Source organism: Anomaloglossus baeobatrachus, chromosome 11, assembly GCF_048569485.1.
Source record: "Anomaloglossus baeobatrachus isolate aAnoBae1 chromosome 11, aAnoBae1.hap1, whole genome shotgun sequence".
In the NCBI taxonomy this organism is placed as follows: domain Eukaryota; kingdom Metazoa; phylum Chordata; class Amphibia; order Anura; family Aromobatidae; genus Anomaloglossus; species Anomaloglossus baeobatrachus.
In genome coordinates, this window is record NC_134363.1 from 7,510,500 (window position 1) to 7,524,834 (window position 14,335).

The window sequence follows — 14,335 nt, forward strand, 5'->3', positions numbered from 1 at the left end:
ATATGGAGGATCATGGGGAGCAGTCTGTATATGGGGATCATGGGGAGCAGTCTGTATATGGGGGATCATGGGGAGCAGTCTGTATATGGGGGATCATGGGGAGCAGTCTGTATATGGGGGATCATGGGGAGCAGTCTGTATATGGAGGATCATGGGGAGCATCCTGTATATGGGGATCATGGGGAGCAGTCTGTATATGGGGGATCATGGGGAGCAGTCTGTATATGGAGGATCATGGGGAGCAGTCTGTATATGGGGGATCATGGGGAGCAGTCTGTATATGGGGTATCATGGGGAGCAGTCTGTATATGGGGGATCATGGGGAGCAGTCTGTATATGGAGGATCATGGGGAGCAGTCTGTATGGGATCATGGGGAGCAGTCTGTATATGGGGGAACATGGGGAGCAGTCTGTATATGGGGATCATGGGGAGCAGTCTGTATATGGGGGATCATGGGGAGCAGTCTGTATATGGGGGATCATGGGGAGCAGTCTGTATATGGAGGATCATGGGGAGCAGTCTGTATATGGGGGAACATGGGGAGCAGTCTGTATATGGGGGAACATGGGGAGCAGTCTGTATATGGGGGAACATGGGGAGCAGTCTGTATATGGGGGATCATGGGGAGAGGTCTTTTCATGTGGGGAGCAGCGTGTGCTGAGCATTCCCCCTTATTGTCAGGATTGGGGGTCTCAGACTTGGAGATTTCACCTTATAAAGTGGAGCACCCATGTTACTGTCTCGGATGTGGGAGCCCCCGGCCTCTCAGCTTAGAAGGGGGCACAGAACGCCTGCACCTTGGACAGGACGAACTTTGATTCCTCTGCGTCTTGGGGCGCTGTGCCATCTTCCTCCTCTCCGTGACTTTGGGGGTCAGTTGGGGGCATGTTTTGAGTCATGTTTTGAGTCCTGTGCTCAGTGGTGATGCACACATGCTGCACTGACGGTGCCTTCGTCCTCTTCTCCGTGACTTTGGGGGTCAGTTTGGGGCCTGTTTTGAGTCCTGTGCTCAGTGGTGATGCACACATGCTGCACTGACGGTGCCTTCGTCCTCCTCTCCGTGACTTTGGGGATCAGTTTGGGGCCTGTTTTGAGTCCTGTGCTCAGTGGTGATGCACACATGCTGCACTTACGGTGCCGCCTTCTTCCTCTCTGTGACTTTGGGGGTCAGTTTGGGGCCTGTTTTGAGTCCTGTGCTCAGTGGTGATGCACACATGCTGCACTGACGGTGCCTTCGTCCTCCTCTCCGTGACTTTGGGGGTCAGTTTGGGGCCTGTTTTGAGTCCTGTGCTCAGTGGTGATGCACACATGCTGCACTGACGGTGCCTTCGTCCTCTTCTCCGTGACTTTGGGGGTCAGTTTGGGGCCTGTTTTGAGTCCTGTGCTCAGTGGTGATGCACACATGCTGCACTGACGGTGCCTTCGTCCTCCTCTCCGTGACTTTGGGGATCAGTTTGGGGCCTGTTTTGAGTCCTGTGCTCAGTGGTGATGCACACATGCTGCACTGACGGTGCCTTCGTCCTCCTCTCCGTGACTTTGGGGGTCAGTTTGGGGCCTGTTTTGAGTCCTGTGCTCAGTGGTGATGCACACATGCTGCACTGATGGTGCCTTCGTCCTCTTCTCCGTGACTTTGGGGGTCAGTTTGGGGCCTGTTTTGATTCCTGTGCTCAGTGGTGATGCACACATGCTGCACTGACGGTGCCTTCGTCCTCCTCTCCGTGACTTTGGGATCAGTTTGGGGCCTGTTTTGAGTCCTGTGCTCAGTGGTGATGCACACATGCTGCACTTACGGTGCCTTCTTCCTCCTCTCCGTGACGTTGGGGGTCAGTTTGGGGCCTGTTTTGAGTCCTGTGCTCAGTGGTGATGCACACATGCTGCACTTACGGTGCCTTCTTCTTCCTCTCTGTGACTTTGGGGGTCAGTTTGGGGCCTGTTTTGAGTCCTGTGCTCAGTGGTGATGCACACATGCTGCACTTACGGTGCCTTCTTCTTCCTCTCTGTGACTTTGGGGGTCAGTTTGGGGCCTGTTTTGAGTCCTGTGCTCAGTGGTGATGCACACATGCTGCACTGACGGTGCCTTCGTCCTCCTCTCCGTGACTTTGGGGGTCAGTTTGGGGCCTGTTTTGAGTCCTGTGCTCAGTGGTGATGCACACATGCTGCACTGACGGTGCCTTCGTCCTCCTCTCCGTGACTTTGGGGGTCAGTTTGGGGCCTGTTTTGAGTCCTGTGCTCAGTGGTGATGCACACATGCTGCACTGACGGTGCCTTCTTCTTCCTGTTCGTGACGTTGGGGGTCAGTTTGGGGCCTGTTTTGAGTCCTGTGCTCAGTGGTGATGCACACATGCTGCACTGACGGTGCCTTCGTCCTCCTCTCCGTGACTTTGGGGGTCAGTTTGGGGCCTGTTTTGAGTCCTGTGCTCAGTGGTGATGCACACATGCTGCACTGACGGTGCCTTCGTCCTCTTCTCCGTGACTTTGGGGGTCAGTTTGGGGCCTGTTTTGAGTCCTGTGCTCAGTGGTGATGCACACATGCTGCACTGACGGTGCCTTCGTCCTCCTCTCCGTGACTTTGGGGATCAGTTTGGGGCCTGTTTTGAGTCCTGTGCTCAGTGGTGATGCACACATGCTGCACTGACGGTGCCTTCGTCCTCCTCTCCGTGACTTTGGGGGTCAGTTTGGGGCCTGTTTTGAATCCTGTGCTCAGTGGTGATGCACACATGCTGCACTGATGGTGCCTTCGTCCTCTTCTCCGTGACTTTGGGGGTCAGTTTGGGGCCTGTTTTGATTCCTGTGCTCAGTGGTGATGCACACATGCTGCACTGACGGTGCCTTCGTCCTCCTCTCCGTGACTTTGGGATCAGTTTGGGGCCTGTTTTGAGTCCTGTGCTCAGTGGTGATGCACACATGCTGCACTTACGGTGCCTTCTTCCTCCTCTCCGTGACGTTGGGGGTCAGTTTGGGGCCTGTTTTGAGTCCTGTGCTCAGTGGTGATGCACACATGCTGCACTTACGGTGCCTTCTTCTTCCTCTCTGTGACTTTGGGGGTCAGTTTGGGGCCTGTTTTGAGTCCTGTGCTCAGTGGTGATGCACACATGCTGCACTGACGGTGCCTTCGTCCTCCTCTCCGTGACTTTGGGGGTCAGTTTGGGGCCTGTTTTGAGTCCTGTGCTCAGTGTTGATGCACACATGCTGCACTGACGGTGCCTTCGTCCTCCTCTCCGTGACTTTGGGGGTCAGTTTGGGGCCTGTTTTGAGTCCTGTGCTCAGTGGTGATGCACACATGATGCACTGACGGTGCCTTCTTCTTCCTGTTCGTGACGTTGGGGGTCAGTTTGGGGCCTGTTTTGAGTCCTGTGCTCAGTGGTGATGCACACATGCTGCACTGATGGAGCCGCCTCCGCTGCCAGGTTTTCTTTACAGTTTCCTTATAATTTAGTTATTTGCACCTTTTTTCTTTTCTCGGTTTCTAAATAAAGCGGAGCTGAACATTTTGTGCGGCCGCCCCCTCGCCCGTCAGGTGAGTGACAGCTGCGGTGCAGCGGGGGGCGCAGACGCCGGGGTCTTCCTGCTGCCTGCTCTGTGCCATCTTGTGCGTCTATAACAATAGTACAGTGCGACGGCGGCAAAAAGCCGCAACAGCCGGGATGAGTCAGGCAAAAGAGCGCGAGAGTAAAAATAGCCGCACGCAGCGGCCGGCGCCTTCATCAGCGGATCCCGAGATCTGAGGAATCCACACATTGTGCGGGTCCAGCAGAGATGAGAGGATAGAGGCGCTGAGGCTGGAGGCCGACGCACGAGCGGAAAAACACAGCCTCCAATGCAAAACTAGTCACTGCGCGGCAATACAGCGAGAAATGAGGCCACAGAATTATAGACTGGATACTGACCCCATAACTGCAGAGTGCAGACCTCCTCTGGTAACATCAGCACAAACACTGCGCTCACCGGGGGCTTCATGGCCAAACAGCTACAGCCATACATCACCAAGCACAATGCCGAGCCGTACATCACCAAGCACAATGCCGAGCCGTACATCACCAAGCACAATGCCGAGCCGTACATCACCAAGCACAATGCCGAGCCGTACATCACCGAGCACAATGCCGAGCCGTACATCACCGAGCACAATGCCGAGCCGTTCATCACCGAGCACAATGCCGAGCCGTTCATCACCGAGCACAATGCCGAGCCGTACATCACCAAGCACAATGCCGAGCCGTACATCACCGAGCACAATGCCGAGCCGTACATCACCGAGCACAATGCCGAGCCGTACATCACCGAGCACAATGCCGAGCCGTACATCACCGAGCACAATGCCGAGCCGTACATCACCGAGCACAATGCCGAGCCGTACATCACCGAGCACAATGCCGAGCCGTACATCACCGAGCACAATGCCGAGCCGTACATCACCGAGCACAATGCCGAGCCGTACATCACCGAGCACAATGCCGAGCCGTACATCACCGAGCACAATGCCGAGCCGTACATCACCGAGCACAATGCCGAGCCATACATCACCAAGCACAATGCCGAGCCGTACATCACCAAGCACAATGCCGAGCCATACATCACCAAGCACAATGCCGAGCCGTACATCACCGAGCACAATGCCGAGCCGTACATCACCGAGCACAATGCCGAGCCGTACATCACCGAGCACAATGCCGAGCCGTACATCACCGAGCACAATGCCGAGCCGTACATCACCGAGCACAATGCCGAGCCGTACATCACCGAGCACAATGCCGAGCCGTACATCACCGAGCACAATGCCGAGCCGTACATCACCGAGCACAATGCCGAGCCGTACATCACCGAGCACAATGCCGAGCCGTACATCACCGAGCACAATGCCGAGCCGTACATCACCAAGCACAATGCCGAGCCGTACATCACCAAGCACAATGCCGAGCCGTACATCACCAAGCACAATGCCGAGCCGTACATCACCAAGCACAATGCCGAGCCGTACATCACCAAGCACAATGCCGAGCCGTACATCACCAAGCACAATGCCGAGCCGTACATCACCAAGCACAATGCCGAGCCGTACATCACCAAGCACAATGCCGAGCCGTACATCACCAAGCACAATGCCGAGCCGTACATCACCAAGCACAATGCCGAGCCGTACATCACCAAGCACAATGCCGAGCCGTACATCACCAAGCACAATGCCGAGCCGTACATCACCAAGCACAATGCCGAGCCGTACATCACCAAGCACAATGCCGAGCCGTACATCACCAAGCACAATGCCGAGCCGTACATCACCAAGCACAATGCCGAGCCGTACATCACCAAGCACAATGCCGAGCCCTACATCACCAAGCACAATACCGAGCCGTACATCACCAAGCACAATGCCGAGCCGTACATCACCAAGCACAATGCCGAGCCGTACATCACCAAGCACAATGCCGAGCCGTACATCACCAAGCACAATGCCGAGCCGTACATCACCAAGCACAATGCCGAGCCGTACATCACCAAGCACAATGCTGAGTGTTGAATGGAGTAGCTGCTACCACTGGACTCTGGGAGACGTGTTCTGTGCAGGGATGGATCGCACTGCTCTATCTCCGTTTGATGGAGGAGTCTGGATTTGGTGATGGAGGACGTTACCCCCTGACTGCATTGTGCCCGCTGTACAGATGGTGGAGGATGATGCTCCGGGCTGTGATCAGGGGCGGCTGCGGCCTTTTAGTCTCAGTGATGGGAAATCGTATTCTTCAGCTCAAGACATTGTGGACAATTGTAGCCTCAGCTTTGTGGGAACAGTTTGGAGAAGACCCTTCTCTGTTCCCCATGACTAAGCCCAGTGCACGAGCTCCATACACGCATGGAGGGGAGAACATGACGACGCACAGAGCCCGGACCCCAGCCCCCAACATCAGTCTGTGACCCCACAAATGCTCTTCTGGATGAATGTACAAAAATTCCCACAGACGCCTCCGAAATCTTATAGAAAACCCAGAAGATCGGAGCCGTAATATCTGCAGAGGACGACTCCATATTAATGGAGAAGCCCCCGGAGGTGGATGTGGGGGGCACAACGACTGCACGAAGGAAAACATGTATCACATGAATGTTCTGTCCCATAAATGAGGCGTCCTCGGGTTAATCACAAAATATCACTTTACTGACCACAAATCTGATGATACAAGATCCAGAATCTTTTTTGATGCAGACAAAATAGAATAATACTAATAAGATATAATTCCTGATGCCGAATCTTCTCCCAGCCAAAGAGCCAAGCTGAATGAGCAGAAGGCACGAGGGTGCGGCACGAGGGTGCGTCACGACGGTGCAACACGAGGATGTGCACAAAGATGCGTCACGACGGTGCAACACGAGGATGTGCACATGAGGGTGCGGCACGAGGGTGCAACACGAGGGTGCGCATGAGGGTGTGGCACGCGGATGCGGCATTAGGGTGTGGCATAGGGGTGCGGCACGAGGGTGTGCACAAGTATGCAGCACAAGGGTGTGCATGAGGATGCGGCACAAGGGTGTGCATGAGGATGCAAATGAGGATACATCACAGAGGTGCACATGAGGATGCAAATGAGGGTGCCTCACGAGAGTGCGCATGAGGGTGTGGCACAAGGATGCAGCACGAGGATGCGTCACGACGGTGCAACACGAGGATGTGCACATGAGGGTGCAACACGAGGGTGCAGCCGGACAGCGGTGTGTCACGAGGATGCGGCACAAGGGTGCACATAAGGATGCGTCACGAGGGTGCGCATGAGGGTGTGGCACGAGGGTGCGCATGAGGGTGCGACACGAGGGTGCGCATGAGGGTGCGGCACGAGGGAGCGCATGAGGGTGCGGCACTAGGGTGTGCACAATGGTGCAGCATGAGGGTGCGGCACGAGGGTGCGCATGAGGGTGCGACACGAGGGTGCGCATGAGGGTGCGGCACGAGGGTGCGCATGAGGGTGCGACACGAGGGTGCGCATGAGGGTGCGGCACGAGGGTGCGCATGAGGGTGCGGCACTAGGGTGTGCACAATGGTGCAGCATGAGGGTGCGCATGAGGGTGCGACACAAGGGTGCGCATGAGGGTGCGGCACGAGGGTGCGCATGAGGGTGCGGCACTAGGGTGTGCACAATGGTGCAGCATGAGGGTGCGGCACGAGGGTGCGCATGAGGGTGCGACACGAGGGTGCGCATGAGGGTGCGGCACGAGGGTGCGCATGAGGGTGCGGCACTAGGGTGTGCACAATGGTGCAGCATGAGGGTGCGGCATGAGGGTGCGGCACGAGGGTGCACATGAGGGTGCGGCACGAGGGTGCACATGAGGGTGCGGCACGAGGGTGCACATGAGGGTGTGGCACTAGGGTGTGCACAATGGTGCAGCATGAGGGTGCGGCACAATGGTGCAGCATGAGGGTGCGGCACGAGGGTGCACATGAGGGTGCGGCACGAGGGTGCACATGAGGGTGCGGCACGAGGGTGCACATGAGGGTGCGGCACTAGGGTGTGCACAATGGTGCAGCATGAGGGTGCGGCACAATGGTGCAGCATGAGGGTGTGGCACAATGGTGCAGCATGAGGGTGTGGCACAATGGTGCAGCATGAGGGTGCGGCAGAATGGTGCAGCATGAGGGTGCGGCACAATGGTGCAGCATGAGGGTGCGGCACAATGGTGCAGCATGAGGGTGCGGCACAATGGTGCAGCATGAGGGTGTGGCACAATGGTGCAGCATGAGGGTGTGGCACAATGGTGCAGCATGAGGGTGTGGCACAATGGTGCAGCATGAGGGTGCGGCTGGACGGCAGCGCAGCAACAGATGGATCAACTAACACGAGTCCAGGAGGACATCACAGATGTGCACGACGGGGTCCGTCAGCAGCGCACACAGGGGGTGCCCCGGGGCGCAGCATCGTCGGACGCACATTCAGGGGGTCCCTGCTGCAGCATTTTCTAGTTTGTAGAAATGAAGCGTAATCCTTCTATAAGGAGCTGCCACTTTCTAATAGACTTTATGTTGCTACTTTCCACCATTTTCAACATCTCCGCTTGCTCTCCAAAACCAGAAACATCCTTGTCTGTATATCCAGACAGAACAGCTGAGGGTTTGTTACAATCGTATCCAGTCTGGACTATCCTCTGTGAGCTGAATACAGCAGCAGAAATCTGTGGAGTTCTGATAGTTTGTTACAATGTATCAGTCTGGAGTCTAGGCTATTTAGCTCACAGGAGATTGTGACGAACCCTCAGCTGTTACAAGCCCAGTTTTCATCCTTTTCCGCTAACTTTTCACACTGTGACAGAAAGCAGAGATTGTGACAAAGTGTTTGAAAACCCTAGAAATGTATTACACACACGTGCAGATGGAAATCATAGCTGGAGAAGTCGTTGTGACGGTCTGGTAGCCGGAGAAGTCAGCGTAATGGTCTGGTGGCTGGAGAAGTCGTTGTGACGGTCTGGTGGCTGGAGAAGTCGTTGTGACGGTCTGGTGGCTGGAGAAGTCGTTGTGACGGTCTGGTGGCTGGAGAGGTCGTTGTGACGGTCAGGTGGCTGGAGAAGTCGTTGTGACGGTCTGGTGGCTGGAGAAGTCGTCGTGACGATCTGGTGGCTGGAGAAGTCAGTGTAACGGTCTGGTGGCTGGAGAAGTCATTGTGAGGGTCTCGTGGCTGGAGAAGTCGTTGTGACGGTCTGGTGGCTGGAGAAGTCGTTGTGACGGTCTGATGGCTGAAGAAGTTGTTGTGAGGGTCTCGTGGCTGGAGAAGTCGTTGTGACGGTCTGGTGGCTGGAGAAGTCATTGTGACGGTCTGATGGCTGGAGAAGTTGTGAGGGTCTCGTGGCTGGAGAAGTCGTTGTGATGGTCTGGTGGCTGGAGAAGTTGTTGTAAGGGTCTGGTGGCTGGAGAAGTTGTTGTGAGGGTCTGGTGGCTGGAGAAGTCGTTGTGAAGGTCTGATAGCTGGAGAAGTCGTTGTGATGGTATGGTGGCTGGAGAAGTCGTCGTGACGGTCTGGTGGCCGGAGAAGTCAGCGTAACGGTCTGGTGGCTGGAGAAATCGTTGTGAGGGTCTCGTGGCTGGAGAAGTCGTTGTGACGGTCTGGGCCGGGAACAGTGAACGACCCCATCACAAAAAACATCAGTAAGTCCCTATGTATACTGTATTTGCCCCATAATCTCATATGTTCTGCAGGACTGGTATCTACTACTATATGGTCACCATATGGCGGTAATATTGGTGTTGGTCTTTGTATAGAATGGCTCCGCGGTACCCATTATACCCACTGTTCTTAGTCAATGGTCGCTTCACTGGGAGAAAGATGGAGGTGGTCGTCCTCAAATTCCCCCCATAAGTCCATGACCTGGCGCTTCACTAATACTGAATTGGAGGATACGATGTCCCCCACGGAACAATATGCCATTACCTGTCACATGACTCTCCTAGTCCTGACTCAGAAAGTGTCAAGTGGGCGGTGCCACAAAGGTCCTTAAGGACCCTCCTATGGGAACAGGAGGATGTTCCACACTCCAGATCCGCCCTCGGCGTGTGATACAGGAAGACGGTTTGTTTAAGGGTCGAGAAAGTCGTGAAACACGTTGGGGTGAATGCGCGCAGATCGCAACGTGCGAGAGATAAGAAGAAAGTCACCTGATGTGCCGCTTAATAGACGCAGTTGAGGTCCAATGCAGAAAATACCCCCCCCCCCGAAAAAAAGAAATGCACAAACAACGAGTCAACCTCAAACACAAGGAAAGCCCGGACCCCCCCATGCATAGAGCTGACCCCACATTCCTGCAAGGTATATCCCCTCCCCCCCCAATAAGGACCCCGCGGTATACAGAATATCACGTGGCTGTCTACATTCAGGACGTTCTCACGAAGAAGACGGGAACAGGCCACCTCCACCCACGGACAGGACAGACCCCACAGCTCACACTCACGCCTACAAAGCTGGAAGACCCCCATATAACCGGGGATGACGGGTACGTCACCAGAAACGGTGGGACAGACCACCATGAGCACGGAGGGGTAAAGGACCATGCGAGGATTGAGGAGCACACGTAGAAGTACACAGACGAACGGGTTCAGTGCCCGGCGTCCCCCCACCACGGGACTAACATGCAAACGGGCCCCGACTACTGGTGGCTTCCATAGCTCCTGGTGGCACGTGTGTCCGACCCTCACGTGGTGGTGGCAGCTCGGCAGGAGGTCACCTTCCTCTCCCGGTACCCGCCCTACTAGTAGCACTGATACAACGTTTCACGACACAGCCATACCACAACACACACAGACCGGGGGTCCGGGACGCCCCCACACCGCCGTCCCGTCTGCTACACGCTGCTCGGGTTGTAACACAAGACGTTGAACTGCAAGTTTTCGTCCCAATGTCGGAGCAACACGAAGAGCTGCTGGGCGGCGGACTTGACGGTGGCCAGGGTGCGTCCCTCGGGGATCTTCTGCCGGCACAGCCACCGGTCAGCCTTGGCCGCCAGGAGCTCCCACTCAATGAAGTAAGCGGCGGAGTTGTTCTCGAGCCAGGCCAAGGCGACGGCGGTGGCCCAGATCATGCTTTCTGGGTGTGACCTGCGCTGCTCCTCAATGCTCTCCATCCATGACTGGACCTCGGTGCCATCAGACTCGGACCCCAATCCACTGTCTGTGTGACTAGAGGCCGAGTCTTGAGCGCTGTCGGGGGATGAGAAGCGTCGCACCGGCAGGACGGGGAGCGTCAGTTCATTCTCAGACTTTGTGGACCGGGAGGGACTGTCCAAGGCGCTGCTGGAGAGGTGGCGGGTCCGCGGCGGCTGCTGGCACACGTCTTCTCCAAACCCGTTCAGTGTGGTTTGGTGGTCGTCATCTGGGGCGAGGAACTGTCCCGTACTCACCGCAGAAGGTCCAGGGTCCTTACGCGAAGAAGAGGAGCTGTGAGACATGGGGCTGAGGGCAGATCGGTGACTGGTGAACGGAGACGTCCACTTCAGCTTGTCCATCGGGATGTTGGCCGCATCGGCAAAGGCTTGGGTCAATAGGAAAGCGCCACAAGCCAACTGCAGCGTCACCTACAGGAGGGGCGAAACCAAAACCAGGCGTCAGCTCACAAGCGGTCAGCGTAGGGTGGGGAGGTCAACCCATCAGAGTACCGAGCACCCGAGCATGGCAGTGCCCGCTCATCACTAGTTACCAGTACTGAGCCCCCGAGCATGGTAGTGCCCACTCATCACTAGTTACCAGTATTGAGCACCCGAGCATGGTAGTGCCCGCTCATCACTAGTTACCAGTACTGAGCACCTGAGCATGGTAGTGCCCGCTCATCACTAGTTACCAGTACTGAGCACCCGAGCATGGTAGTGCCCGCTCATCACTAGTTACCAGTACTGAGCACCCCGAGCATGGTAGTGCCCGCTCATCACTAGCTACCAGTACTGAGCACCCGAGCATGGTAGTGCCCGCTCATCACTAGTTACCAGTACTGAGCCCCCGAGCATGGTAGTGCCCACTCATCACTAGTTACTAGTATTGAGCACCCGAGCATGGTAGTGCCCGCTCATCACTAGTTACCAGTACTGAGCACCTGAGCATGGTAGTGCCCGCTCATCACTAGTTACCAGTACTGAGCACCCGAGCATGGTAGTGCCCGCTCATCACTAGTTACCAGTACTGAGCATCCGAGCATGGTAGTGCCCGCTCATCACTAGCTACCAGTACTGAACACCTGAGCATGGTAGTGCCCGCTCATCACTAGTTACCAGTACTGAGCACCTGAGCATGGCAGTGCCCGCTCATCACTAGTTACCAGTACTGAACACCTGAGCATGGTAGTGCCCGCTCATCACTAGTTACCAGTACTGAGCACCCGAGCATGGTAGTGCCCGCTCATCACTAGTTACCAGTACAGAGCACCCGAGCATGGTAGTGCCCGCTCATCACTAGTTACCAGTACTGAGCACCCAAGCATGGTAGTGCCCGCTCATCACTAGTTACCAGTACTGAGCACCCGAGCATGGTAGTGCCCGCTCATCACTAGTTACCAGTACTGAGCACCCGAGCATGGTAGTGCCCACTCATCACTAGTTACCAGTACTGAGCACCCGAGCATGGTAGTGCCCGCTCATCACTAGTTACCAGTACTGAGCACCCGAGCATGGTAGTGCCCGCTCATCACTAGTTACCAGTACTGAGCACCCGAGCATGGTAGTGCCCGCTCATCACTAGTTACCAGTACTGAGCACCCGAGCATGGTAGTGCCCGCTCATCACTAGTTACCAGTACTGAGCACCTGAGCATGGTAGTGCCCGCTCATCACTAGTTACCAGTACTGAGCACCCGAGCATGGCAGTGCCCGCTCATCACTAGTTACCAGTACTGAGCACCCGAGCATGGCAGTGCCCGCTCATCACTAGTTACCAGTACTGAGCACCCGAGCATGGTAGTGCCCGCTCATCACTAGTTACCAGTACAGAGCACCCGAGCATGGTAGTGCCCACTCATCACTATTTACCGGTACAGAGCACCCGAGCATGGTAGTGCCCGCTCATCACTAGTTACCAGTACTGAGCACCCGAGCATGGCAGTGCCCGCTCATCACTAGTTACCAGTACTGAGCACCCGAGCATGGCAGTGCCCGCTCATCACTAGTTACCAGTACTGAGCACCTGAGCATGGTAGTGCCCGCTCATCACTAGTTACCAGTACTGAGCACCCGAGCATGATAGTGCCCGCTCATCACTAGTTACCAGTACTGAACACCTGAGCATGATAGTGCCCACTCATCACTAGTTACCAGTACAGAGCACCCGAGCATGGTAGTGCCCGCTCATCACTAGTTACCAGTACTGAGCACCCGAGCATGGTAGTGCCCGCTCATCACTAGTTACCAGTACTGAGCACCCGAGCATGGTAGTGCCCGCTCATCACTAGTTACCAGTACTGAGCACCCGAGCATGGTAGTGCCCGCTCATCACTAGTTACCAGTACTGAGCACCTGAGCATGGTAGTGCCCGCTCATCACTAGTTACCAGTACTGAGCACCCGAGCATGGCAGTGCCCGCTCATCACTAGTTACCAGTACTGAGCACCCGAGCATGGCAGTGCCCGCTCATCACTAGTTACCAGTACTGAGCACCCGAGCATGGTAGTGCCCGCTCATCACTAGTTACCAGTACAGAGCACCCGAGCATGGTAGTGCCCACTCATCACTATTTACCGGTACAGAGCACCCGAGCATGGTAGTGCCCGCTCATCACTAGTTACCAGTACTGAGCACCCGAGCATGGCAGTGCCCGCTCATCACTAGTTACCAGTACTGAGCACCCGAGCATGGCAGTGCCCGCTCATCACTAGTTACCAGTACTGAGCACCTGAGCATGGTAGTGCCCGCTCATCACTAGTTACCAGTACTGAGCACCCGAGCATGATAGTGCCCGCTCATCACTAGTTACCAGTACTGAACACCTGAGCATGATAGTGCCCACTCATCACTAGTTACCAGTACAGAGCACCCGAGCATGGTAGTGCCCGCTCATCACTAGTTACCAGTACTGAGCACCCGAGCATGGTAGTGCCCGCTCATCACTAGTTACCAGTACTGAGCATCTGAGCATGGTAGTGCCCGCTCATCACTAGTTACCAGTACTGAGCACCCGAGCATGGTAGTGCCCGCTCATCACTAGTTACCAGTACTGAGCACCCGAGCATGGCAGTGCCCGCTCATCACTAGTTACCAGTACTGAGCACCCGAGCATGGTAGTGCCCGCTCATCACTAGTTACCAGTACTGAGCACCTGAGCATGGTAGTGCCCGCTCATCACTAGTTACCAGTACTGAGCACCCGAGCATGATAGTGCCCGCTCATCACTAGTTACCAGTACTGAACACCTGAGCATGATAGTGCCCACTCATCACTAGTTACCAGTACTGAGCACCTGAGCATGGTAGTGCCCGCTCATCACTAGTTACCAGTACAGAGCACCCGAGAATGGTAGTGCCCGCTCATCACTAGTTACCAGTACTGAGTACCCGAGCATGGTAGTGCCCGCTCATCACTAGTTACCAGTACTGAGCACCTGAGCATGGTAGTGCCCGCTCATCACTAGTTACCAGTACTGAGCACCCGAGCATGGTAGTGCCCGCTCATCACTAGTTACCAGTACTGAGCACCCGAGCATGGTAGTGCCCGCTCATCACTAGTTACCAGTACTGAGCACCCGAGTATGGTAGTACCCGCTCATCACTAGTTACCAGTACTGAGCACCTGAGCATGGTAGTGCCCGCTCATCACTAGTTACCAGTACTGAGCACTAGAGCATGGTAGTGCCCGCTCATCACTAGTTCCAGTACTGAGCACCTGAGCATGGTAG

At 55.6% G+C, this 14,335-nt stretch overlaps 1 protein-coding gene across 1 annotated transcript in view; it reads right to left on the reverse strand.

The window, feature by feature from the left end:
- Positions 1-9,810: 9,810 nt before the first annotated feature.
- Positions 9,811-14,335, reverse strand: part of VWA5B1 (von Willebrand factor A domain containing 5B1) — a 78,628-nt gene continuing 74,103 nt past the window's right edge. Inside the window, 1 exon segment of the mRNA XM_075329451.1 lies at positions 9,811-11,038. Coding sequence (XP_075185566.1) covers positions 10,310-11,038 — 729 coding nt within the window. The 3' untranslated portion in view covers positions 9,811-10,309.